The sequence below is a fragment of the Protopterus annectens genome, chromosome 4.part1 (assembly GCF_019279795.1).
Source record: "Protopterus annectens isolate FY-2018-M chromosome 4.part1, PAN1.0, whole genome shotgun sequence".
Lineage (NCBI taxonomy): Eukaryota > Metazoa > Chordata > Ceratodontiformes > Protopteridae > Protopterus > Protopterus annectens.
In genome coordinates, this window is record NC_056734.1 from 170869711 (window position 1) to 170897631 (window position 27921).

Sequence of the window (27921 nt, forward strand, 5' to 3'; positions counted from 1 at the left end):
GAATAAAGGAGAAAGGTTACTGCATTCCCTGGATGTGCATAGACAGCTTAGATTTTACCTGGAAAGGACTACATCTTTTTGAAAGTCAGATCAGTTGTTGGTCAGTTTTGCTCCTGGAGCTCGGGGCAAAGCTATTTCTAAACAGACCATTTCTAAGTGGATTGCTCGTTGTATTCACTTTTGTTACTTACAGTATGGCAAGGTTCCTCCTCAGAGTATTAAGACCCATTCTACTAGGGCAGCCTCTACCTCAGTAGCTTTTTTAAGAGGTGTACCTACTAGGGACATATTGGAAGCAGCTACATGGACTTCTGCCCACACTTTCAATAAACATTACACTTTACCCTTGTTTTCTAAGTCCAGGGCTGGTTTTGCCACTGCAGTGTTGCAGGGCATCCTTACCAGCCCTTAAACAGTGGGTGTTCCTCCTCCCATTTGTTTTTTTTTTTCCTGGGCTTTGGGAATCAACCCATTTTGTAAGGACTGCAACAGTGAAACATGATGGATATAGTACAGTTGTGTACACTTACCATAAATGTAGATGTTCGAGTGTATTCACTGTTGCAGTCCTGCCCCCCCCCCCCCTTCCATCCCCCTTTTTTCCTAGGGCACAGACTGGATTTTTCTTTTCCTGGTCTAACTTTTTTTGGGGGGGCTCCTGACAGTTAAGGCAAGAAAAACTGAGGAAATGATATCAGCTGCCTTCCTTTGTACCTGACGTCCTGACGTCAGGCCTAAACAGAGGGAAGCCGATGTCATATACCAAGGACTTTGGTATTCTGGCCAACTGTAGGCTATCGGGAGCCGGATAACCAATTTTTTAAGGACTGCAACAGTGAATACACTTGAACATCTACATTTATGGTAAGTGTACACAACTGTACTTTCTAATGAGGGAGGTGGGAACTTTTTGGAAGACAAAGGATAGTGTATCACTGGATGTAGGGATTACTGCTATAGGGCATGTGAGACTAAGTTTGCTGGCAAGGGCCTGGATGGTTTCAGTGAAGAAGGAGTTAAAGGCATTGACAATGTACTCAGGGGTGTTTTGGGCTATAGCTGAGGGGGTTGGGATAGTGGTTTTACCTGGGTGTAGTAGTTTAGTAATACCTGCCCAGAACTTCTGAGGTTTATTAAGTGTTTTTGCTGAACTTGACAGAAGTAGTTTTTCTTGTCTATTAATAATGATTTTTTTTGTGTCATTCCGAAGTTGGTGAAATTTTTGTTGATCTTGTGGGATTTCTGAAGAGTGCCAGGTGTTCCAGGCATTATTTCTGTGGATGATTTTTAGTTTGGTATCCCTAGTAAGCCAAGGGGCATGTTCAGTGTTAATTATAATGGTGCGTGGAGGTGCATGATTATCAAGGACAGTCAGGAAAGTATTGTTGAAGTGTGCTACTGCCTCATCTAGCGGAAGTTGGTAAAGAACTGCTCAATTACATAATTTTAGACCTTCTAAGAATTTGCTGAGGTTAAAGTTTTTTTTTGTTTTTTTACTGTTTTATAGATGGGTAGTTGTGGGCATTCAATTTTCTGTCTCAGTATATATGTTGAGAAATGGTCACTTAGGTCTTCAGGGAGAGTACCACATGTGTACATATGATGGGGACTATTGATTAATATCCAATCCAGGATGCTTTCTGAGTAAAGATGATGACCTCTTTCTTCCTGGATGCAAAACCCTTGGCAATGAGATGTGCCACATAGAAGGAGTTTCTGACCACAGTGGCAATGTGATGGTCGAAGGAAAGGTTGCTGTCAACCTGTGTCCTCAGATCTCTTATAATGCCTTCAGTGTTCAGTGAGCTCAAATCAATGTGGTAATTAGTGGGAACTGAGTTTTTCCCAAAGGGGATGATAACGCATTTTTTGGCATTAAGCTTAAAGCCATAGTTTCAACACCATTCATTAGTCTCTGTGAGGCCTTTCTGTAGGATATCTGCATCACTTGGGGAGTTAATAATGGCTCCCAGCTTGCAGTCATCTGAGAACTTGGTCAGCCAGAGTCCCTCCATGTAGGCCTGGACTTCTGAGAAGTAGATGCCAAACAGGAGAGGACCCAGGACCGATCCCTGTGGGACTCCACTCGTGACTGGTCTGCAGTCTGACTTCAAGTCTGCTACTTTCAGACTGTGGGTTCTATCTGTGAGCCAATTTGCAACCCATCTGGTGATATAGGGGTTGATGCCTAGACTGGTGAGTTTATCAATAATTCCAGAGTTAGGAATGGTATCAAAGGCCTTGGCCAAATCGAGGTAGGCTGTATGAACTACCTTACCCTCATCCACAGCTCTGGTGACTGACTCAAAGAAGTCAGCCAGGTTGAGCAGGCATGATCTCCCTTTCACAAAACCAAATTGCATGGGATCCAGAGTATGGAGATTACCTATATCCTTGTTAATTAGATCCATGATGATGCACTCCACAGCCTTACATATCAGAATTGTCAGGCTTATGGGGTGATAATTCTCAGGGCCTGTAGTCACTCCCTCTTTATGGAGAGGGATGACTGTAGTAGTGCGCCATTCGGTAGGGACAAAGCCTGCGGTGAGGTTGTGAGTGAACAGGGCACACAGATGTGGGTGCCAGTTCACTTTGTAGTTCATGTAGAAAACATCCAGGGATATTATCGGACCCCATGGAAGCTGTAATCTTGGCCTTGGACAATGCAGCTTCAACCTGTGCTGCAGTAATGTGGGTGCTTGGCATTTTTCTGGTTTGTAATTGGTCCTTTGGGGGGAGGTGTAAGGTTGGCACTGAATCTGTCAGCCAGTATGTTGGTAATATCTGTTGGCTCAGTATAGGAGGTACCATTGTGCTGTAACTCAGAGAAAATCTGGGTATTGCCGTGGAGATTCTTGATATAACTAGAGAAGGCTTTGTGGTTGTTTTTAGTGTCTGCCACAATTCTGCCTATATAGGTGGCTTTACAGAATTTGATGAGGGATCTCAACTTTTTGTTGAGGCTAATAAGGGCATTTTTTCAGTCTTGGGACTTCATCTTTTTCAGCAATAGTTTCTTCCTTTTGTTGTAGAGTTTATTAAGGGCAGGGGACCACTAGACTGGCTTCCTTTTTTTGGAGAAGAGCATCTTGGTTCTGTTGGGTATGGCTAGTTCCATGCATTTATGTACATGTTTATACAGTGCACTGGTGTATGATTCTGCAGTCCTGCATCTATTTTCCATAGGCATGGGTGCCGTGAAGTTAGCCACCTCTGTTTTTAGGAGCCCAAAGTCAGCTTTGGAGAAGTTTTTCATGGAGGTTACCTTTTCGGGGGGTGTGGGTGAGATGTGGATTTCCATGGTAATTAGTTTGTGGTTGGATCTAACCAAAGAGGAATTGACTATTGGTGTAGAGCAACGGTCGCCCATGTTAGTAATAACCAGATCAAGAATGTTGCTTCCTCTAGTGAGGGTAAGAATGAGCTGGTCCAACGCATTGGAATTGATGTATTCCAGGAAGAGTTGGGCCAGTGTATTGGTGCATGAATAGTTTTCCCGGTTGATGTAGGGTTAGGTGAAGTCGCCTAGTATGAGGGTATTGGGTTGGACCCTAATAGATTCCAGGGTGCTTAGGAATGTGGAGTGAGAGTCTTGGGACATGGTTGGGGACCTATAGTAGGCTACAACATGAATCTCTTCTTACCAAATGTTAGTTGTACCTGAAGTATCTCAGATGCATTATGCTGGGCTACTAGTCTGGAGGTGTTCACATCCTTTATGAATATGGAAACACCACTGACTTTGGATCTTCGGTCCATGTTCTGAGGCTGAAAGGTGGGAAATGAATTATAGCCTGGTAGTGCAGGGGTGCTTTCTGCCTCTTTAAACCAGGTCTCTGTTACAGCACAAATGTTGATGTTCTCCATTTTGAGGAGTGCTTTGAGCGATTGCATCTTGAGATTTAGACTTCTAACATTGAACAGCATGACCCTCAGATTGCATTTATTTGTAGCTGTTATGGTGGTAATTTGGTCTTTGGAACACCACCTAAAAAAGGCACTATAAGGGTGGCAAGAGTCTTACTCAATACCCAGAAACCCATCTCTGGCAAAGCATTGAGGTCTGTCAATCATGTCATCCCAAGCAGACAGCTACTGGATCTCCTTAGAATGACACCAGAAACTTATCCAATTGTTGAAGTCAATAATTTTCTGCTTGTACTGTGGTATCATTCTGGGTGACAGTAGGATGCTGCTCAGGGTTAGGGTCATACCTGCCTGGGCCACATAATCCGAGAGCTCCACCATGTCTCTTTTTCAGGGTCCCTATTAATTTAATGAAACTTTAGCTTGTCGAACTACAAAAGATCGACAGCTATAGATCAAAACGTCCAAACCACGAATGGTCAGTTAAGCAAAATATTTTCCCATGGAAAGAATTCGCTTGGCCATTACATAAAACAAAAGCCTTTCAACCTGATTAAGTGGGGGGCTTTGTCCCCCCCTAACTAATTATACTAACTCCGAGATCACTCCACATCGGCGAAAGGGCAAATTCCCATTAACGGCCAAGCAAATTCTTTCCCTGAGAAACAATTCACTTAGCTGGATTATCGCGATTTGGCTCTTTCGATCTTTAACTGTTGATCTTTTGTAGTTCAACAAGCTAAAGTTTTGTCAAATTAATAGGGACCCCTTTTTTTCATGTAGTCCAGGGAGGTGCATCTAAGATCATTCGCACCCACATGAACAATGACAGAGTCAAACTTTGTACTTGTTGTGGAGTGACCTGAGTGTGTGTGTTATGTGGTGGATTCTGGCACCTGATAGACAGCTGACTGTTACCTTCTTCTTATTCATCCTAGTGAGTGAGACATTTGTGTGCCTCACTATTGAGTCACCTATGATTAATGTATTGGACAAGTTGTTTTGCCTTAGGAGCTTAGGTTGAGGGGAACACTGTGTAGGTGAGCTATATGTCTTGTGGTTTGTGCTGTGCTGTGTTGTGGTGGTCGAATGTGTTTCTGCCTTGAAAGTCTCTTCTGTTTGGGTAGATTTTTATTGAGAGCCTCCGCAAAGGTGGGTGTGTGGTTTGTGTTTTTATGAGAGAGCTGTGATGGTGGGTGTTCTGGAGGGCTATGTGTTCCATGTGGTGTAGTGCAGATGTTGATCTTCTGCTCTTGACCAGCTTTTCTTCTCTTGGCTGGAGAGTGTGTGGCTTCCAATTTGGAGATATAAGTGCATCTCTCACAAGTCTGAGTGTTGGGAGGTAAGAGGAGAGGGTTGTCTGTTTACATGAGGCAGTTGCTACACTGCCTCAGAATGACCAAGTCCACTAGGTTAATAGGAGAAAGCACAGGGAACTGTCATTTAGACATGCTAGGAGGGATGGTCATCATTACTAAGTACTGGAGCTGTTTCCTTATAGGACATCTAGTGCTGATGTGTGCTACAATAATTGCTACAAAAAGCCTGATGAAATGCTAGGTAAATAAGCTAATTAAATGTTGCTTCCACTGTATGGAAAGCTCTCTACATGGCCCACTTCATAAGTAAGGGTATCTCATCCAGGGACAAGGAGGTGATAACATCTCTGTATTCTTCCCTTACAAGGCCCATTACTGAGTACAATGCCCCATTTGGCATGTACCTCTCAATCCACATGCAGCAGCTGTAGAGACCACATAGGTTCCTCACCAGGAGAATCCAGGGCCTCAAAAATCTACCATACACAGATAGGCTAAATGCCCTATTCCTCTACTCAGTTTCATACAGACTCCTCAGAGGTGACCTCTGTCTGGCATACAAGGTGATCTCGGACCCCACATTGATGAGACTGCTTCATATCCACAAGTCACGCTCCACTCGAGTAACCCGCATGTGTGTCCTCAACCTGGTCTGTGACATCAGTAGGACTTGTTGGTGGGGAAAGATTTGTGTCCCAGAGACTCCCCCATCTGTGGAATACACTCCCTCTCCACGTCAAGCAGAGTACCTCTTTATCCCTTTTTAAGCACAACCTGGATAACTGGATAGGAAATAGAAAATACATCTCTGAGATTCCACCCGTGTCCCTGATGGACAGGAGCATCGGATGCTGATTTGTCTAAACATGGGCTAAACTCTTGGCTAGGCTTATAAAGACCTCAGGGCCAATAGCCTAGTGACTTCCTATGATCTTATGATCTTATAGATATTCCCACCAGAAAAAACAATAAAATTACTTCCTTGGAGATTGACTTTAAATTAGTCTTCCTGAGAGGAATAGCTTCAGGGAACCTAGTAGCACAGTGCAGCATCACTAGAATGTATTGGTGCCTGCTGCTGGATGTAAACAATGGCCCAATGATATCCACTGTAATTCTGTCAAATGGGATTTCATTTATGGCCATAGGAATCAAAGGATTCTGAAAGTCTGGGTTAGGAGCCATAGAAACCGGACTAGGACTGTTTTTGTCTATCCCAAGATAGTCCCCTCAAATCATTACTGTGAGTCATTTTCAGAACCATTTGTCTAAACAGCTTTGGTACCAGCAGTTGTTGAATGGTTTTTCTTGTTTCATTAGGTACCCTGTAGAGGAGATCACTCTCCATTTTGAAATGTCAGAGAGACTAGGATCATTGTCTTCTCCCAGGCCTTGGAAGGTAGAGAGTTTTACTTTGTCTTGAGACATGGCAGGTGCAGGGAACTCTGAATCCCACTCTTCCTCAAGAAAAGGCACACTACTCCTATAATTAATGATCTTTCCTCATCTTCCTTGTTCTTTGAAATCCTAATTCACCCTCTGTGGTACTTCACCAGAGCTGTAGCTGGCTCATCTAGTGCCCAGTGCCTGTCCCTGATCTGGTACCCCACCTCCTCAGGTCATAATCTGAAGAGACAAAAAAAGTCCACTCCCATAATCTGGTGCATCCGTGCTATGATACATTTCTACCCTATGGCACTCCAGCCGGATTCCCACCCCTCAGCTTTTTAGCTGAAGCCCTAAAATAAATAAATAAATAAATAAAAGGACTTCTTCTATTTTTAACTCTAGCAAGCTAATTACTCAAACAGATTACCACACAAGAAATGCTGCAGCACTGAAGTGTTTTTTGTTATTTCATACAGGAACTGCACTTTCTGACTACACCCATTAACACACCCATGCTACAAGGTGTTAGAGGGCATAACACCTTGTACCCGGGGCAACTGTCCCTTCACTCCACCCTTGCTAAATTTCTGCTCTTCACTATTCTCTCTGCACCTGTCAGTTTGTTCCAACCACATGTCGAAGGACCCATAATCTGTCTAAAACATTCCCTTACTCCCACCTTTACCTTATTTTTTTGTTAGAACTGGCCATATGTGCAGTTCTTGGGACTTAGTCTCCTCCCTACACAAATGGCAGTCTCTACCCATGGTAGGCATCCCTGCATTTCATGTGCACAAACTTCCTATTTTGGACACATTTATCTTCACTTTAGCTTAGTCTTGGGCCTCTGCAGTAACTCTAGGACTCAACATTTCCTTTTCTTCCTTTGTGTCTAGACCAGGGGGTGTATCTCTACACTGATTGTTTGTTTATTTATTTATTTGAATTAGTTGACCACGTTAGTCCAATTCGGCAGCTGCCCTTTTTCAGTGGAGGGCCTAGGAGAAAAGCTCCAAAGGATACATACGTGGTATAATATGACAGAAAAAATGATGCATTAACAGTAATTACATACAAGCAAATAACAAGAAGTATGTTCTGGATAAACTGTAACATTGTATTTTCATCATATTATATTGTATTGACTTAATTTGTGTATTATGGTTTTAGGAAAGCTCCTTATTGTTGCTGCCTTCTCACTTCTGCCAAAAATATTTAAAATATGAAAAATCTTTCCAGTTATTAAATCATTATTAAGTAAAGTTACCATGGCTACTGGGTGCAATACTTTCCCTAACAGAATCTTTACCTCCACCTCTGCAAATAAGTACCATCTTTTCTCCCCATGTATGCATATTTCTGGCATTCTCAAGCAGGCCTGTCTTCTACAAATAAACTGAGCTTCCACCAACATGATCATACTTCAAGAATCAAGCAAACCTTGTAGTTCCTGACCCTCCACCCTGATTATGCATTTCATTCTTTTTTTTTTTTTTTTGGTTTTCCTCACATTCTTTGTCCCCCACTGCCTGTTGACCAACAACTCTATCCCAGCCAATCATCCCATTATTTCTCCATTACTTGGGAGAGGGTCAGCGGTGTGGTTCTATCATTTAGACAGCCACTGGGGTGGTTTAAAGATTGTCAATCTTAGCTCTATGGTCTGTGAACACCATCATGTGGAGCAGTGGGGGAACTGCAATGTCTTATCTGTGCTGGTCATCCCTTACTTCTACAAGGACCGTTGCCAGGAAAGCAGTCATGTCCCTTCCCCTCAAGCACAGGAAGCTGTTTCCTGGTCTCCAGCACAGAACTCACACTTCTCTATGTGCTCCTCAAGTACCCCATTATCCTCCCCATGCTGTGGGAGAGGTGAGCAGACCATGTCCATTTACTTCTCTCCTTCCCTGCCTTGATCCTCCAGTGTCGCAACTGCTAATTGCACCCTAGTTGCCTGGGTTGCAGTAAATGCTCCATCCCTCTGCACCATGAAGCTAGGCACATTTCATTAATTTAATGGTAGCACAGGGCTGATTCGACCAAGCAGGTTGTCACTAAGTCACATTCTATAGCCTCCTTACCCCCACCCTCCTTTCCAGTTGCCTAAACAGGAGTTTCTATTTTGGGGTCCCCTTCACAATACTTCCCAATGTGCCTTTTCCCATATGTACTGCAAAGTATGGGGGATGTGTTCCTCTTCCATTTATTCAAAGACTTGTCAGCAGTTTTATTTGATATTTTTTTATAGATGCTCTCATAGCATAAAATTCTCTGAACTAGTGTTACAAAAGTTTTAGCATCTTATGTGTCTGTCTAACTCATTCACTGCTTAATTACTGTCTGAAATCTGTTTTAAAATGATAAAATACTAAGATTTTTTATCATGCTTTCATCAGAATTTACCCCTTTAGGATCAAGACAAAATTTAACAATATGTTTTCATTCAAATAATTGTTTCCCAATGTCTTAGAGAAACTCCATTCATGGAACTTGATGGCATAATTTTCTGAGATATCTCCTGCCTTGGCCAACAGATTTTTCTTTACTTTTTCAGAGTCGCTACAGACCAAGCTAAGAATGCCCATGTAAGCATGAAGGGGCTCACCCATGAGGTTCAGTCTAAGATTCTTGTTCCTCTGCATTGGTCCTGACTAGGCAGGCTTCTAAATTATCTGCACTGATGAATGGCTTTAATGGAGGCATCCTTCTTCGTTGTGCCATGGACCTTGCTACTGCCACTATCCGTTTGCTGACAGTATCAGTGCAATGACTGTGAAATCCTCAGGTCAGATACATTTCCAGATGAGTCTCTAGTAACTCAATGCTGAAATCAGTTGTATACTCTCTCTCACACAACAGGTTGCATGGGGGAATAACTCACTGGCAATAGCAGGTGGAATCAAAAGTTAGGAGTTGCCTATTGTATCTACCAGATATAATGTTTGCGACAGCAAGCACACTCAGTTTCTTCAACAAGAGGTCAATTTTTATTGGTACAGCACAAATGGGCTTTATTTTTGTTAGAAATGTTAACACAAGTTGTGCATGTAATATCACAACAGAAAATGTAATCCACTTGCTGTATTCTCAGCCTCAACTAAAATGAAATGCACAAGGTTATCTTCTCAGCAGTCTTTCAGAACTGCACCTTTACAAGCAATCCCAACAGAAAATCTTTTGTATAAAACAAGAGCTTCTCCAAAGTGGAAACCCACAACCATGAGCTCAGAGAGTTAATCATTATTACTCAAACACAGGTCTCTCATTACCTTGTAAATAATAAAACAGCGGTTTACTAAGTTCTGTTTTGTAGAGCATAGGTACATCCACTACCACCTAACTCTCTGGTAAAATATACACGTGTCACATGGCTTCTGTCTTGGAACCAATTGCCTGATCTTTGACAGCCTCTTTCTTCACTAAGAATGCATCCACAAGTGAGTGGCCCAGACTCTTCTGGACTTCCCTATGACTTCTGTCAAATTGAATCTGCTTTCTCCTTAAATAGGAGCAGATTAACCCTCAGATACATTCTCACCCATAACTCAGGTATTCTGGTTTAAAGGGGCCAGACCCTATTACTTGACTTGACATCTTTACTACATATTAGCTTTATAAATGCTGATGTTCTTCGTCTCCCATTGCTGCAGTCCTTACATATGGGTACTCCGCTGTCCACCATCGGCCCGAATACCAAAGGGCTAGAACCGGCGTCGGTCATCGGCGCCCGAGACTGACATCAGTACGTGCCAGTACAAATGCGCATGACCGACGCCATAACCTCAGTCTTTCTTGCCGCGTGGTCCTAAGCAGAAGCAGCATTTGCAAGTGCCGTTCGGCGTTCTGGAATTGTCGGTTTTCGAGTTTCAGACCGGAGACCAAGTTGGGCTAAGTACCCCGTTGGGGACACTTTTGTCTTTTTCTTGCCTCAGTACTGCCGGATGTCAGAAAAAGTTAATAACTGTATTTCTTGTGGGAAACAGATTCCTCATAGGGATTACCATTCACTCTGCATTCCTTGTTTGGGGCCTGAGCATGACGTTGTTGGGTGTCGCTTTTGTGCTACTTTTAACAAGCGTACTATTAAACGTCGGTTAGACTGTGCTAGGCTGGTGTTTGGTAAACGTTGTAATTACAACATGCCGTCGGATTCTCTGACGACTGGTTCTTCTAAGAAATGCAAGGAAAAGTCTTTGCGGTCCAAACAGGATGAGTCGTCCACTCCGGACGCCGGTTCTGTAGTACCGCTGGCTACTTCAGCGGCTCCTTCGGACAGTTTACCTGAGTCTCAAGGGGAGCCTTTGTTACTGCAGGAAGTGGCTTCTCCTGTGTTAGGCCAGGCTGAGGGTGCTTCTCTAATGTCAGTGGTTCCCTCCCCTCATAGGGTAGTTAGGCCTCCTCCTTCTCAAAGCAAAGCCCATTCTAAGTCTAAGTCTGCCCCTGCTGGTGCTAGTCCCCAGGGTCCAGCTCCTAGGAAGCACATGTTAAAGATGGCTGAAGATTTGATTACTTTAATTAGGGGTTCTATGCCCCACCCTGTGAAGAGGCCCAGGGTGGAGACAGAGTTGGAGGGTTTGGTTCAGTCTTCCAATGAGTCAGATTCCTCTGTAGAAGAACTTCAGGATTTCCCTCCCTATTCTGATTCGGAGGCTGAGGACACTACTCCCTCTGCGTCCCCTCCAGAAGATTTTTCCTTCTCTGAGACTTTGCATTCCATGAGGGAACATTTCAAATGGGAGGGCCAGGATTATTCTGATTCTCGTAAAAGTCTAAGAGAATTCTTGTTTTTGCCTCAGCATAGGCCCTTGGCTATTCCCCCTGTACTAGATGTTGTTCAGGATGTATTTTCTGAGGCTGCCCTTAACCCAGATTCTCTGCCTCCTGCCCCGGTTAAACCAGATAGATACTACAGGGTTCCGGAAGCTCACAAGTACTTATATAAGAGTCCTAGGGCTGATCCAGAAACTATTACTCAAGGCCCCAAGGGTGTTAGGGCTTCTGTGGTTAAGAATCCAGTTCCTCTGGACAAGGATGCTAGGGCCCTGGATAGGTGGGGTAAGAAACTGTATACCTCTTCTACTTTGGCTATGAGAGCTTTAAATTGTCAGTTTCATATGCTCAGGTATCAAAATTATTTGCTGAGCCAATTGAAATGTAAAGTAGATGCTTTAGCTGAAGGTATTGAATGTAAGGAGCTTCAGGATTTAGTGCATGCTTCAGACCAAGTTGGTAAGCATTCTTTGCAGTGTGGTTTTGATGCTTTACAGGCTTCTTCCAGGGTGGCTGCTACTAGTTCAGTTGTTCGCAGGCATGCCTGGCTTAAAGATCAGACCTTGTCAGAGCATGTTAAGGCTCGAATTATGGATGCTACTCTACAATCTGATGTTCTTTTTGGTCCTCCAGTAGAATCAGTTTTGAAAAAATGGAGGAAAAGCTAAGTCTATGCAGACAGTTAAGGACTTTTACAGGTTCAGCCCCCTAAGTTCAGTAGGAATTGGCCTGCTAAGGGATGGTCTTTCCCCTCTTCGGATTATCAATCTAGGGGCAGGTCGAGACGGGGTAGAGGTAGGGCTTCCTCTCAGGGCCCTGTTACTTCTAGGTCTTTGAGTTCTGCTACCCCTTCTGCTGAGGAGGGCAGGGGTCAGTCCTTTCGGAAACAGACCCAATGACCCGTGTCTTCAGCTGCCGGACTCTGCCTTGCTGGCAGCTCCTCTAGGAGGAAAACTGGGACTTTTCAAAAGGAATTGGCATTTGGTTACCCAAGACAAATGGGTATTGGACATAATAAACTGAGGCTACAAATTTTATTTTCACACGTTCCCTCCTTTCAAAGGTATGCCGGATGTGCCTCATCAGCAAAGACTGGAAGCACAGACACAAATTTCTTCTCTGCTTCAGTTGGGAGCAATACAGGAAGTACCTTCTGCAGAAAGAGGCACAGGGTTTTATTCCCGTCTTTTCTTAGTGCCAAAGAAAGGAAATACTTGGAGACCAATTCTAGATTTGTCCATTCTAAACACCTTTCTGGAAATTCCAAAATTCAAGATGTTAACACTGCAATAGCTGTTGCCTATGCTGGGCAAAGATCATTGGATGGTGACTCTGGATCTCAAAGAGGCCTATCTTCACATTCCTATCAGGCCCAGTTGCAGGAAATTCCTGAGATTTCGGAATGGGAATTTGCATTATCAGTTCTCTGCATTGCGCTTTGGCTTGTCTACTGCGCCCAGGGTATTCACAAAAGTCCTGGCTCCAGTAATAGCTTTTCTCAGACTAACAGGAATTCAAATGTATCCTTATCTGGATGACTGTTTGATTCTGGCTCAAGGCAAGCACGAACTTCTTCAACATCTGCAGTATGTAATGACAGTTCTAAGATGCCTAGGGTATTCTGTGAACGAAATAAAGTCCAGTCTAGTACCCTCACAAGAGATGTGTTTTCTGGGTGTGAGACTGAATACAGCTGCTCAGATGGCATTTCTTACCCCGGACAAGCAAAGAAATCTTCACCTATACTTCCAACAGCTATCAGTAATGTCCAGGCTGACTGCAAGGACAGTCCTTCAAGCCTTGGGGTTCATGGCATCTTGCATTCTAGTACTTCCCAATGCCAAACTGCATATGAGGAAGCTACAATGGTATCTCAAAAGCGTTTGGACTCAACACAGCCACGATTTGGACACTGTCATTCGGATTCTACCTTGCATTCAGAAATAATTTCTGTGGTGGGCTCAGGAATGTCACCTAAACAAGGGGCTCTCTGTGACCCAACCAGAGGCAAGTCAGATATTGACGACAGACGCCTCGGAGTCGGCCTGGGGAGCTCATTTCAGAGGAAAATGGATTCAAGACCTTTGGCCCCCAGAGCTACTTCACTTGCATATCAACATGAAAGAGATGCTGGCAGTTCAATTTGCTTTGGAAGGATTCAAGAGCCTACTTCAACCAGGACTGGTGTTGATTCGAACAGACAACACAACGGTCATGTGGTACATCAACAAGCAAGGGGGAACTCATTCTTACCCTCTTTGCAGACAAGCAATGCTGTTATGGGAAACTGCTTTGAATCTGCACATCACTCTTCGAGCCCAGTTTCTGCCAGGAGCACAAAATTCTTTAGCAGATGTTCTGAGCAGACAGATTGTGGATCCTCACGAATGGAAATTGGACCCTCAGGTATTTCTTCAGTTGACCATGGCTTGGGGAACTCCAGACATAGATCTGTTCGCTTCTCCTCTGAATTTCCAACTGCCACTGTTTTGCACAAGGCTATTTCATCCAAAAGCCTGGAAAATAGATGCACTATCCTTCAGTTGGAGCAACCTTCACGTGTATGCTTTTCCTCCTTTGCCTCTTCTTCCAAAGGTGCTGTTGAAAGTCAGGAGGGACAAACCTCGCATGATCCTTATAGCACCGGATTGGCCTCGTCAGCATTGGTACCCTCTGTTGAGGAGCTTAGTTCATGGGACACCTTGGCCATTACCACAGATTCCTCACTTATTGTCTCAGGAAAACAATCATTTTCTCAATGTCAGGGTGCAATCCCTACACCTGACAGCCTGGCGCATTCTGTTTTAGAGAAGGATGACCTTCAGCTCCCTCAACAAGTTTTGGATGTTATTTTGGAAGCCAGGCGTCCTAGTACTCGAAAAGTTTATGCTGGTAAATGGAAGAGATTTTTTCTTTGGAGTTCAGCTAAAGGCTTTGATGTCGAATTGCCTAATTTGAGTTGTACATTGCAATATTTGACTATTTTATTGGACAAGGGTTTGTCCTTCTCTTCTGTAAAAGTGCATGCTGCAGCTATTTCTGCTCACTATGATTGTGACCCTCCTTTATTTTCACATCCATTGGTTAAACAGTTTCTTAGAGGGGCAAAGAATATAAGACCCCCACGGAGGGCTCCTACTCCTACCTGGGATCTTAATTTTGTTTTGGAAAAGCTGACTCTGCCTCCTTTTGATCCTGCAGCTACAGCTGAATTGCAGTTGTTGTCTTGAAAGACTGCTTTTTTATTGGCTGTTACTTCTGCTAGAAGGGTATCTGAATTACAGGCCCTCATGGCAGTGGAACCTTTTCTGATTTTTCACAATGACAGAGTTTCCTTGCGTACTAATCCTACTTTTCTGCCTAAAGTGATCTCTAATGTGGCATTGAACCAATCTATACATTTGCCTACTTTTTATGCTAACCCCCAAAATGAAGGGGAAAAAGTTTTGCATTCTTTGGATGTACATAGGCAGTTAAGGTATTATTTGAGCAGAACCAAAGAGTTCAGAAGATCTCAACAATTATTTGTTTCGTTTGCTTTGACTTCACGAGGGAAGGCTGTCTCGAAACAGACTATTTCCAAGTGGATTGGCCATTGTATTGCTTTTTGTTACTCTCATCATGGCAAGGATGTTCCAGTTGGGATCAGGCCTCATTCTACTAGGGCTACGGCCACGTCTACGGCTTTTTTGAGAGGAGTAGCTACTAAAGACATTCTAGAGGCAGCTACTTGGAGTTCTGTACATACCTTTACAAAGCATTATCATTTACCTCTTTCTTCTAGGTCTAGGACTGGGTTTGCCACTGCAATCTTACAGGGCACGTTAGCAGCCCCTGCTGCTATTTAGTTGGCCAGCCTCCCTTTTTTCCATTGCTCTGGGATTCTACCCATATGTAAGGACTGCAGCAATGGGAGACGAAGAACATAGTACAGTTTTGTACCTACCATAAATGTAGATGTTCGAGGATCTCCATTGCTGCAGTCCAATTTTCCCTCCCTCCTTCCCCCTTTTTTCTTTTTAGTTTGGGGTTTGGGTGGTGTTTTTTGCATTCTGATGTCTGAGGCAAGAAAGACTGAGGTTATGGCGTCGGTCATGCGCATTTGTACTGGCACATACTGATATCAGTCTCGGGCGCCGATGACCGATGCCGGTTCTAGCCCTTTGGTATTCGGGCCGATGGTGGACAGCGGAGTACCCATATGTAAGGACTGCAGCAATGGAGATCCTCGAACATCTACATTTATGGTAGGTACAAAACTGTACTTTATGTCATTCAAGTACCCTTCCCCCATTTGGCTCTAAGTTTGTTTCAAAGTGCCAGACTATCTTCCTACTGCTCTGCTTGGTTAAACTGCTGGACACTTACCCAGTGGCACCACTATGGTATATATACATGTGTGTGTGTGTGTGTGTGTGTGTGTGTGTGTCCATGCACACACGCAGAATATATTGGCTATATATATATATATATATATCTATATATCTATATATATATATATATATATATATATATATATATATCTAGAGAGAGAGAGAGAGTGAATATACATTTGCAAAATATATAATACTTCGAGTCAGTCTTTGTTATTATATCATGTACCACAGTGACTCCAACAAGTTTATTTATTTGTTTATTAATTTATTTGCTTAAATCTGTTAACTGAATAGATGGCTCATCCAAGGACCCATTTTAATCATGATCTGGGCCATAGGTAAACATACTAACAGTGAGTGCATTGAAAGTTCAACATAAATAACTCTACCCTATTTATCTATTTTGTATCAGCTATGAATTAAGGTAGTAGTCATAGCTGGCTTTCAAGACACATATGGTAGTAAGTCATAATCTGGGATGATTGTCACGGTCAGATCTGGTAAATGAGTTAGCCTGAGTTAGTTGGAACATAGCCAGTGTCAGAATACATGTATTAATTACAATCTGGAATAGTCTGGTGAATTAGATAGTTCCTGGATCAAACTGCCTTTTATTGGCAAATAAACCATCTTTTCATTAAACTTTAACAGTACCAGTCCAGAACTGTACAGATACTTTTTATTCTTTTTAGGACTAGACCATCTCTGGTTTTGCTGAATTTGGTCTATTAAACATGCCAACTGCGGTGGTTGTCCTGTTTGATTCTCAGCTAAAATGGTTTTCTGTGTGGAGACATGCGTGAATAGGCATACCTTCATTGAAGATTGTACGTCAGGGCTGGCAACTCGGTACGTAAAAATCTGCTGCCAATCATTAGTGGACCGGAGTTCCACTGTGGTGACCCCTAACCGGGAAAAGCTGAAAGATACAACAAGACATGCCAACAAAAGCTCCCTGTTTCTTCAGATATTTAGCAGTTGGATTCTGAATACAGACTATAGCTCCCAGTCTCTACATTGATGATAACTTGGCTGACTTATTGATGTAAAATTTCTGTTTCTACTGGACAGTAAATTGAACTATTTGAACATTTTTCATTTGTTCAGGCTAAAGTAGAACAGAAAATACTGCCGACTTTGTTCTTCTTCTCCTCCTCCTCACCAAGGTCTGAGAAGGTGAAAGTCCTATGAGCTGAAGTAGAATGTTCTGTGTATGAGAAGTGCAATGTATCAATACTGCTTTGAGCTAATTTAGTTAGCTAAAGCTAACTTTTCCTCATTATGCTCTTCTCAGTTTGAATAACCTTTTCAACTTAACCACTTGACTGATGATATCTGGGCAAAGCTATGATGTCCAGGCATTCTCACAACTGTGATTTTATTTAATTTTTGACACACAAACTGAGGCGTATTACCTGCAATAAGAATGTGAGGGGTATTGTGTCAAGAAAACGGACTTAAAACTATGTTATGACATTAATATGAGATATCTTTGAGTGTGCTGACCTCAGGGTAGTCAGTCCAAATAAGATATTAATTGTCTTTAAAATAAACTAAATCTGAAGCAGTGTTACTCCCCAGATGATCTGGAGTCTCACGAGGAATCTTTTTTATTTTTGGAGTTGCTTTAGTAATTCACATTACAGTTCTGACAGTTCTTTAGCATTGGTTCAATATATTTACACATCCCAGGCCATAATAAAACATGTCCTTACATTCACTTCTACAGTATTCCTAACTATATGGGGTTCCCTGCCTTAGAAGCCCGATGTCCTGCCAGTCTTCCAAACACTTCTGAATTTAAAAGGTATGCCAAATGTCACCATACACTCCCTGTATAAAAAAGGGCATATAGGTGATTTTTCAGGCCTACCAAAACAGAACTTCTTTGCTGCCATCTGAACATGTCTTTTACACCATTGGTCTGTCTACCTGTGCCCATTTTCTGCCGGTTGAATGCATTTACATTCTCCAGTGACTTCCTACACCTGTTTGCTGTATTTGAAAGATAAGTGCCCTGTTGGGGATTTTGTTTTTCTCTTTCTTTTTTGTGCTTCTTGGGGTTAAAATCATCCAGAAAGGCTAAATGCCAATGTGTGGAAGACAGATTCCCCAAAGACACCACCACGATAAGTGTCTTTTTTGTTTAGGGGCTTCCAATGACCATATGTGTTGTTCTGTTTGTCCGACATTTGTTCCAAAAACCCTTCAATGTAGACTTTCTACCCTTTCCTTGTATCTTAAGATTCAGCATCTTAATCTACTTGCTAAAGATACAATGGAAGGAATCTCCCGCCCCAAGGGCCAGCCTTTAGGGAAGAAGATGGTGAAAAAGGTATGACCAGAATCTTCCACTATCCAGCCTCTGCCAGGTGTTTCTCCCGAGGTCGTGATGAACCTGGAGGCTCACCCAGCTGTGTTGTTGGACTTCTCTGCCATGACTGTGTTGGAGGCCAGTGAGGATCCAGCTGGCAGCACGTCCGAAGAGACTTTGCAGGCATTTTTTTGAGGGGCTTAAGGGAGTTCCTCAGTTTTTAGCTGGGGAAGAAATTCCTTTTACAGTTTTTGACTGTTGTCCTGGATCTGAGCCTTCTCAGGACATTCCCTTAAAAAAGAAACAAAAAATGTAACATGTTTCTTCTGTTTCTATGGATCCACAAAATGAGTGGCAGGCTTTTACTCAGGTGTTATTTTCTGCCTTAATGTCCTTAAAGCTTCTTCATGGGGTTTCAGTTCCTGCTCCTCCTTGGTCCTCTACTCCTGTTAAAAAGCCTAGAGACCATGATTCTTCTGTGGATGAATCAGATTCTGCTGATGAATCCATAAATTGTTCTACTCAAATTCCTTCTCCTTTGGACTATGGGTCAGAAGAGGAGGAACCTATTAGTTGTGATGTTCCTTTGGAGGAAATTTCCTTCATGGACACACTCTCTAAGATGATGGATTTTATTTAAGTGGGATTGTACTCCGGTCTCTGATACCCATAAGAGGTACCATGAGTTGTTGCAGTTGGACTCTCCTAAACCTGCAGCTATTCTTCCTGTCCTGGCTGCTTTACTGGATGCTTTCTTCAATGCCTCTCATGAGCCTGTTTCTCTCCACCCTGCTTCTAAGAAGCCTGATAGGTTTTATAGGGTTCCTGAGGATTGTTCTTTTTATATAAATGTCCTGCTGCTGACCCTCAGTAGTGTCTGTAGCCTCTGTAAGCCATCTTTATTGCTACCTTCACCCAGTGTTATTGCCTTCTGACAAGGACAGCAGAACTATGGACAGGCTGGGCAAAAAGATTTACACTTCTGCTACCTTGGCTTTTAGGGCTACATGTCTATGTATGTGTTGGCTCTTCTTTCTGAGGCCTGTCAAATTATTTCTGATCTTCCAGACTCTGAGGGTAAAACTTATTTTCTTTCCTTGCTAGGGATTTCCTCTTAGGTTGTTCATCATTTTATTAAATGTAGTTATGATGTGGCAGATGCCTCTTCTAGGCCAAGATATTAGAGAACAAATTTAGTTCCAGCTTTACTCCCCTATTTCCCCATAACTTATCATCTCATCCACACTACCCACTCAGATCATCTCTGACCAGGTCCTGAATACTCTTTCCAAGGCCAACAAAACAATTGCTCCATGAATCCTGATAATGTGCCAGGCTGCCTTTATGTGAGTTCAAGACACTGTCTGGTAAACTCTCAACCAAGTTTATTCATCTTCAGCCTCTCCACTGAATTCATGGCATTGAAATGAAGAACTGCAGAAGTCATTCCACTCCACAAGGGGGAGCCATTACTAATTTAGGAAACTACAGACCTACAGGCCACACCAGCCTTATCCGCAAAGCAATGGAACACATCATTATGGAACTTAATAACGAAGACATAGGCAGTCTGCAAGTCCTGGATTCAAGCCAGCTTGGGTTTGTTAAAGGCAGATCCTGCTTCCAGAACTTGTTTGGCTTCTTTGAACATGTTACTTATGCATTGAACTTGGGTAAATCAGTTCACAATGCCTACCTGAACTTAGCCAAGGCCTTTGATACCATCCCACACTCTGGCATTATCAACAAGCTAATGAAACTAAATGTAAAACTGTATGTTACCCATTGGATAGTAAACTGGATTACTGATAGAATCCAATCTATTAGTGTGAGAGGCCTTCTCTCTTTGAAGAGAGTAGTTACCAGTGATGCCCTCCAGGGATTGGTCCTATGGTCACATCTCTTTGATATTTTCTTCTCTGCTGTCAAGGCTGACTTCAAGGACCTGTAGCTGACCCAAGTCTGCAGATGTCTGCAAACTTGGAGCTGTCATCAGCTCCCCAGCTGACTTCCAGAGTCTTCAGGAGGGACTAACCTACACCGAGTATTGGTGCCTGGACCATGGCCTAAAACCAAATGCTAAGGAATGCAGCATTGTGTCTTTAGGCAAAACTGGGCACTTATGCACTTACCACATATGTAACACCCCTTCAAAAGCTGACTCAGCCATTGATGACTTGAGCACTTTCTCTCTTTTGTTTCTTACAGACTCTTGGGAGGCGACCTTTGTCTAGCTTAAAAAAGCCTCAGAAGATCCAGTCCTATGCAACCTTTTCTAAATCTGCAAAACTAATAACACCCTCAACACCTGCTCAAGAGAAAATTTCTTCCAATGAAACATAAATGGGACCTGCTAGCAAGATAGATATATATCTCAGAGAATCCATTTATAGAATAGACTACCTTTGGATGTAAAACAAAGTAGTTCCCTGACCATCTTTAAGCATAACCTGGATGAATGGATGAACTGCCACAAATACAGTCTGGTCTTCAAGCTCTCATTGAAAGTGTCTAAAACTAGGTATAAATTAGAGTTACCTATTATATTCTTAAAAGCCGACAATGTTGAATCCGACATTGTCGACACGAGAATAGCGAAAGTGCAGAATGTTGAACGGGTAAATGGAAATCTCCATAAGGGGAGATTTCCATTTACTTCAGTGTTGTGCGGTCTCGGAGTTGGTTTATTTAAGTAGCGGGGCGGTGAAGGGGGGCTTGCCTCCCTGCCTACACCCTTTAGATTTTCTTAATTTTTTTTTTTTTTATTTTTTTTTTGTGAACATTCAAAATTTTAATGGTTCGATCATTAAAGGTCAACCTTTAGTGATTCGAACCATTAAACTTTCGATGTTCTAATATAGACCCATAAATTAGTACCTACAATTTGGGGTATTCTGGCTGGGCTACTAATGGTTTTTAGATCAACAGCATAGTATTGACCTATGAACCTATAAGACACTTTTAATTAAGCTTGAATGCTAGTGAAAAATTATTTTTACAACTTTGTTGCATTTTCTGGTCCCAGATTGTCTCAAATGACAAGGTGAAGTAAGCAACAACATTAATGTTAGTATTGCAACACTTCTGAAAAGTTACTGCTGTTGTGACTTTTACAATCCCACTGTGACACCTTACTTTGTTTGGAGTTGAATAGACATTCAGGTTCTGTTCATAGGCAACAATAGCTTAAGTAACCACACATACACAGAAAGGCTGGTGAATAAACAAGCCCACCACTTAGCAAAATGGTAGCAAATGCTTAATCAAGACGCAAACATGTGACATCCACAAGGACTTAGACTTCTGTATTATTAAGCACCCGATACATTTTAGTCATAAGCTTGACAGCTGTACCAGAGAATCAGGTCAGATCTCTTAACCACTTACAGCAAAAAATCTGGGCAAAAACAAAAATAATGAGGGAGGGAACAAGGGCCCAAAATTTGAGACAATAAAATATTAAATTTAAATATTGCTCTTATAAACTTAGAAAGTTGATAGAATACCAGGTTTTGCATCCACATGCATTTTTTTGAAGGGTATGAAGTCTGAATCTCAATCTGAATCTCAATTGTATGTCATTGTTTAGTGACTTCAGTCTTCAATGATTTACCTGAAAACCACACATTTTATGAGGAACAAACCAAAAATAAACTGCAAAACTATGGACAGCTGAGAGGCATGAATCAGGTGCAGAATGGCCTGTGTTAGTTAGATTATTAATACGTTCTGTAAACATTGGAAGGGACAAATCTCTGAGTACAATTTGACATCTCACCCATCCAACAAGCCCTGAATGAGCTGTTACTTTCTGGAATTTTTGCAGTCTTTTAAGTAAGTTGATGGATATATTGATTGTACTTGCCTTTCCTGGTCCACGCTGAACCTAATATTGTGAAGATTGATAAACATCTGGGTACCTGTTACAGGATCAGCCACTTTTATCTTGACTAAGTTCAAACAGCTTATAAGTATGGACCTACACCCTTATTGCTTTGCAGGCCACTTAACATCTTGTTTACTGATGTATGTAAATTCATATTAGCAACAATATACTGATATATTTGTGCCTCATTTAGGGTCTGACCTCTACAAAAGATATCTCAGACTGGGATCCCTAATACACATATATATTTTTTAATACTATTTCCTTTAACAAGCAAACAAGCAAGCTTGAATAATATTACACTTTGAAGATTCTATGACTTTATCTATTCCACTCCCGCTATCTAAGATCTTATACAAATATGAATGTGGGGACATCTGACGTTCTGTGCATAAGCTATGGAATCCCCACCCTAGCTTTCTTATAACTCTAGGACATGCATTAAAAGGAATTACATGAATAAATTCAGAGTTTGAACATATATCAAAGTTAATGTTGCCTGAATGAATTTATAAACTATATTTAAAATAACACAGTAAATAAACATGTCACACAGTTTTCATGTAGTGTGTAAAGTCACATATGTTAGGAATAGCATTAGATAAGCTGTATAAGTGCAGTAATGCACTTAACATTTGGGTTATTGACAGCTTACTAATTAATAGGGTTTAGTCTCTATACTGCAGTATGTGCTAGCAAAAGTTTAGCATCACCCGAGACAAATAACGTCAGATAAAGTCAGATAAATATTGATACAACATTCTGTAAATATTGAAATAACCAGTTTTGCTCCAAATGTTGCACCAGTAAATTGCAATTTGAAAGTTTATAAATTGTATCCATTCTGGTTCATGTATTTTGCTGTCCTAGCTAGCTCTGTGCTATAGCTGTTACAGAAAGCTTACTTTGCTTTTGTGAATTCCCAGTAAACCATAGATTATTAGACATTATACAACGACCCCCCATTAATATTCAGAAACATCAATGCTGATTGGTCAGCGTGCACGTTGTAAATCCGAGTTATAGTAATGGAAAAATGTCCGGTCTCCCAGACTTTTTCCATTACTATAACTCTTACAGCAACACTGTCTTGTTATGTTAAACGAGTGTAACATAGCGAGACAGCTTTAAAAAAAGCAACGGAGATTCTCCATTGCTTTTTTTAAAGCTGTCTTGCTATGTTAAACCCATTTAACATAGTGAAACAGTTTGCAAAAAGCAACGGAGATCTTGCTTTCTCCGTTGCTTTGCCCACAGCTCTGATGTACTGCATAGGCATATGCATGCGCAGTACATCAGAACTGCCGCAGAATGCCAGACAGCTGCGGAGAGGCAGCAAGGAGGCATTATACAATGCCATTATTTAAGAAAAGTAATTATTTTTTTTCTTAAATAATGTCATTGTATAATAGCAATAACCCACTTCTGGGTGTGGGTAATGCTGGATTTACCCACGGTTGGCTTTGTTTGGCCACTCGGGCTTCGCCCTCGTGACCAAACCACACCAACCATGGGTAAATTCAGCATTACCTACACCCAGGCATGGGTTATTGCTATATTATTGCTTCAACATGCACTCCACACACTGAAATATATTTTGTATTTTTCTGTGTTGGTCCACCTGTTGTAACACAGCTTGCATTGTTACATATATGTATATGTATATACACACACACACACACACATATATATATATATATATATATATATATATATATATATATATATGTGTGTGTGTGTGTGTGTGTGTGTGTGTAATTGTTGCTGCCCTTTTTTCTGTTTCCTGTTTACTTTGTATGAATGATTCTTCTGTTGGTAACTTCTTTTATATTTTACAAAGTCCATATCAAACAAGTAATAAACATGATATATTGCTTAATTGTGTGAAGCTTGTCTTCATGTAACCTTCCTCTTTCCTCTTGACACTTTGCAATCACTCATGAATACTTCTCAGCAGTTTTTCCTCTCTCTGTCCACCAGCACTGCTTCACTTTGCATGTCCATTGTCATCCTACACCAGTGCCACACTCATGTTTGCATTCACTACTTCACAAAGTTCATGAGTGAAGCAATGTACAGCACAGTGTATTATGTGGCCATGTTTCCAGAAACAACATGTTCCTGTTATGACTGTATTGCCAGGGTACAGTTAGTGGATTTTAAAGACATGTATACTTGTCAAAATACCTGAGAGGGTAGTTTGAGGACCTGGAAATGCAGGTAAGTGAATAACCAAACAATGAATCTGAGAGGATTATGGGGTCTGAGACTGTGCCTTTTGGCAAAGAGCAATTGAGGAAGAACAAGGCTAAATTCAGAGTAAAACAAGTACAACAGACTAGCTTGAAAAAAGTGCAGACAGCTGTAGAATCTTTGAAGTAAAACTAGCAATTGACTATAAATAATTATTATAATTCTAGTATCTTAGATTCACTGTTGGGCAAGCTGGGAAAATGAATTTCAATGATAGGGATGTAAGCCATGTTTCTGGCATACATGGAATTTCTTGCTGTGACTTTGGAATGGGAATGGTTGACCATAAATAATAGAACCCATTTTAATTGGATTACATATACTTTCTGAAAAGACAACTTGTCCAACTGGAAAAAAAAGCCAGAACAGCTGATCAAAAATCAAGTGATCAAATGTACTGTTTTTTGTCCTGTTAAAGATCACAGTATAGTGGGGATCAGGGAATTTGCCCATTCCCCACTGTGGTGAGATCTCAGATGATATATCTATCTATATATCTATATCTAAAATTAGCAGGGCATATGGGTCCCCCTACAAAAACAATGTCAGTAAGCAGCTTATTATTATTATTATTATATTGGTATGGGGAAGGGTGCACAGACCAAAGAGACATGAAGGAGAGCAGAGAAATGGAAACCAGATATTTTATTCTCAAGTGGTACCCCGCTTGGCAGCTCTGTGGTCTTGTGATGGAGTTACCTTCTATTACTATAGCAGAGTCATAGCTTGGGTGTAACAACTTTGTTTACATGTGGATGATACCATGTCATCCAAATTTGGACAGAGTCTAGATATATTAATGTAGTTCATGTGATCATAGAGGTGATAAAAGAGTCCTAGAAGTGACTGAAGAGGTTGCTAGTGGGTTGGGAATTGACTTGGCAAAGCCAGGGAAGACTGAGGTCATGGAAGTCACTCCTTGTTATTGGCAGCTGCCTGAGTGGGACTCACACTAGGGTATGGGTGGCCTCTTTTTTAAGAAGATACCAAGTTAAATCAATTGCACTTGCTCTGAGTGTTAGAAGGGATTCAAAATGCATACTATACTGAGGCTTCCTTACAGCATGTGCATTTATAATAATGCAGTAAATGGAACTGGAAAGACAGAATGACTGTTCCCGAAGAAAAAGATTGCAACATTATGTATTTCAAAGGCAATGTGTCAGAAGGAGATAGGGGGAGAATGAAATAAATTGGCAGCATGAAGAAATGAACTTGTAGTGTATGAGGAAACAGTTAAATGACTCACAAATTATGACGTACAGAATTTATACATTCCATTTTGCTACAATTTTTCTAGACTTTGTAGCTCTACAAGGTAAAAGTAGGAGGTCAGAATGCACAATGTCAAACTAGAAATAGTTTTCTAATTCACACAGCAGTTTATTAACTCAGCAATAACAATGCTTATTCAGATGTCATTGCACATGGAATAAAGTAAATAAGTACAAAGGTAATAGTTTTTAATTCAAAGACACATAAAAGCAAGTGCTGGAAGAAGGACCCTGAATGTGCAAAACTGGGGACTTGCATATACTAAGTCTGAGACGGCTGCTTCTTGGAGTACTCCCTTCCCCCTAAGGTATGGCAGTCTCAGACTTAGTATATATAAGTAACGGGCCAGTAGGGATGCACCGCAGTACCACACTGAGGGATTGCCCCCTTGCAAAAAAATAAATAAATAAAAAAATAAAATAAAAAAAATATTTTAAAGGGGATCAGGTATTGTAAACATTCAGTTTTTCTGTTTGTTTTGTTGGGTCATCATCTTCTTTCAGCTGTTCCCGTTAGGGGTCGCCACAGTGGATCATCTGTTTCCATTTCTTCCTGTCCTCTGCATCATGCTCTTTCACACCAACCACCTGCATGTCCTCTCTCACCACATCCGTAAACCTTATCTTAGACCTTCCTCTTTTCCTCTTACCTGGCAGCTCCATCCTTAGCATCCTTTTCCCAATATACCCAGCATCCCTCCTCAGCACATGTCCAAATCAATGCAATCTCGCCTCTCTTGCTTTGTCTCCAAACTGTCCAACCTGAGCTGACCCTCTAATATACTGATTCCTAATCCTGTCCATCCTAGTCGCACCCAGTGCAAATCTTAACATCTTTAACTCTGTCACATCCAGCTCTGACTCCTGCCTTTTCGTCAATGGCACCGTCTCCAACCCATACAACATAGCTAGTCTCACTACCCTCTTGTAGAGCTTTCCTTTCACTCTTACTGGTACCCGTCTGTCACAAATCACTCCTGACACTCTTCTCCACCCATTCCACCCTGCCTGTACTCTCTTCTTCACCTCTCTTCCACACTCACCATTACTATGAACTGTTGATCCCAAGTACTTAAACTCATCCACCTTTACAAACTCTACTCCCTGCATCCTCACCATTCCTCTACCCTCCCTCTCATTCACACACATATATTCTGTTTTAGCCCTGCTGACCTTCATTCCTCTCCTCTCTAAAGCATATCTCCACCTGTCCAGGGTCTCCTCAACCTGGTCCCTACTCTCACTTCATAATTCCAGGATGCAAACTTACAATGGGAAGTCAGTATGCATTATTTTTGTAAGGCATGAAGGACTGGTGATGGCAGGATGTCAGTGTTTGTTACGGTACATGTCCAGTAAAGGCACATTTGGTGTAACTTTCTGCATGCCGCTTTGTACCTTGTCCTATATACCACCTTGATTTAAATGGGTTGTCTCTGGGAAGGCCCTCATCTTAGTTTGAATCAGTGAATGAGTAGTTGGACATATTCCAGTAGAAACTTGGGATCCAATGAATAAACAGAAGGAAGTTTAAAAAAGAAACACATACGGAGCTACTGAGAAACCTGACGTATTCTTTCATTGCTTTTTTAGATGAACCTCAGTCTCCAGATTTTGACCAGCCTTCTACAAAAGGATGGGGAAGAGTGAAACTTTTCATGGAAAGAATGGGAAAGAAGCCTAGCAGTAAGAATCTGAACCTCAACAACTGTTCATTAACAGCAACAGACATCATAGATTTAAGTAAGAATCCTGCAACCACTGCTTTTGTTTTGAAAGAAAAACTGTATGTTTTTCTTTTATCTTTATAACATTTTTTTTATATCTTCTTCACATTTACCTAACATTTTTGCCAGCTGATTGCATAGCCTTGGTACAAATCTCATGTAAAATAATTTAATACAGCAAATCAAAATGACTCTTTCATTCCTTCTGGATTGTCACTCTCCACAAGCATGTTCTCTTACTAATTTTTTTCCCTTCATTGTAGACTGAAAGTGGGACACCTCACTGCCACTTTAATCTCCAATGAAATCATCATATCTTAAGTGTAGAAAACTATATTTAGATAATCATAAATACTTTAAATTGCCAAGAAGCCCATCACATTCAGGACATTATATATTATGTCTATAAAGTATTTTGAGTTTATAGGTAGGTTGGGTTGCACAATTTTCCCAAGCACCATTGGTTGAGCAGTTGTTTAATGAAATATTGTTCAATGACTACTATGTCTATGTGCTTTGGAACGTTCTCCTGTATTCTGATTCCACTTTGCTTGATTTGAATTTGTTCTCATTAGTTGTGTACAATTTGTGTTTTTAGAAGCTTTCTTTGCTATATTATTCTTATTGCCTTGAGGTTGATGTCTCCATGATTATTCTTCTTTAGAGGAAGAACAGAATGGAAATAGGCACTCATGCATGCCTTGTTTGTTATCTTAGGTAGTGTGTTTTTAGAGTCAACATAT

The 27921-nt window shown here is 41.4% G+C and overlaps 1 protein-coding gene across 1 annotated transcript in view; it reads left to right on the forward strand.

Annotated features, from left to right (window-relative positions):
- Positions 1-27921, forward strand: part of LRRC31 (leucine rich repeat containing 31) — a 500475-nt gene that overhangs the window by 91344 nt on the left and 381210 nt on the right. The window contains exon 3 of the mRNA XM_044070078.1: positions 27045-27194. Within this exon, the coding sequence (XP_043926013.1) occupies positions 27045-27194 (150 nt within the window). The remainder of the gene's footprint in view (positions 1-27044; positions 27195-27921) is intronic.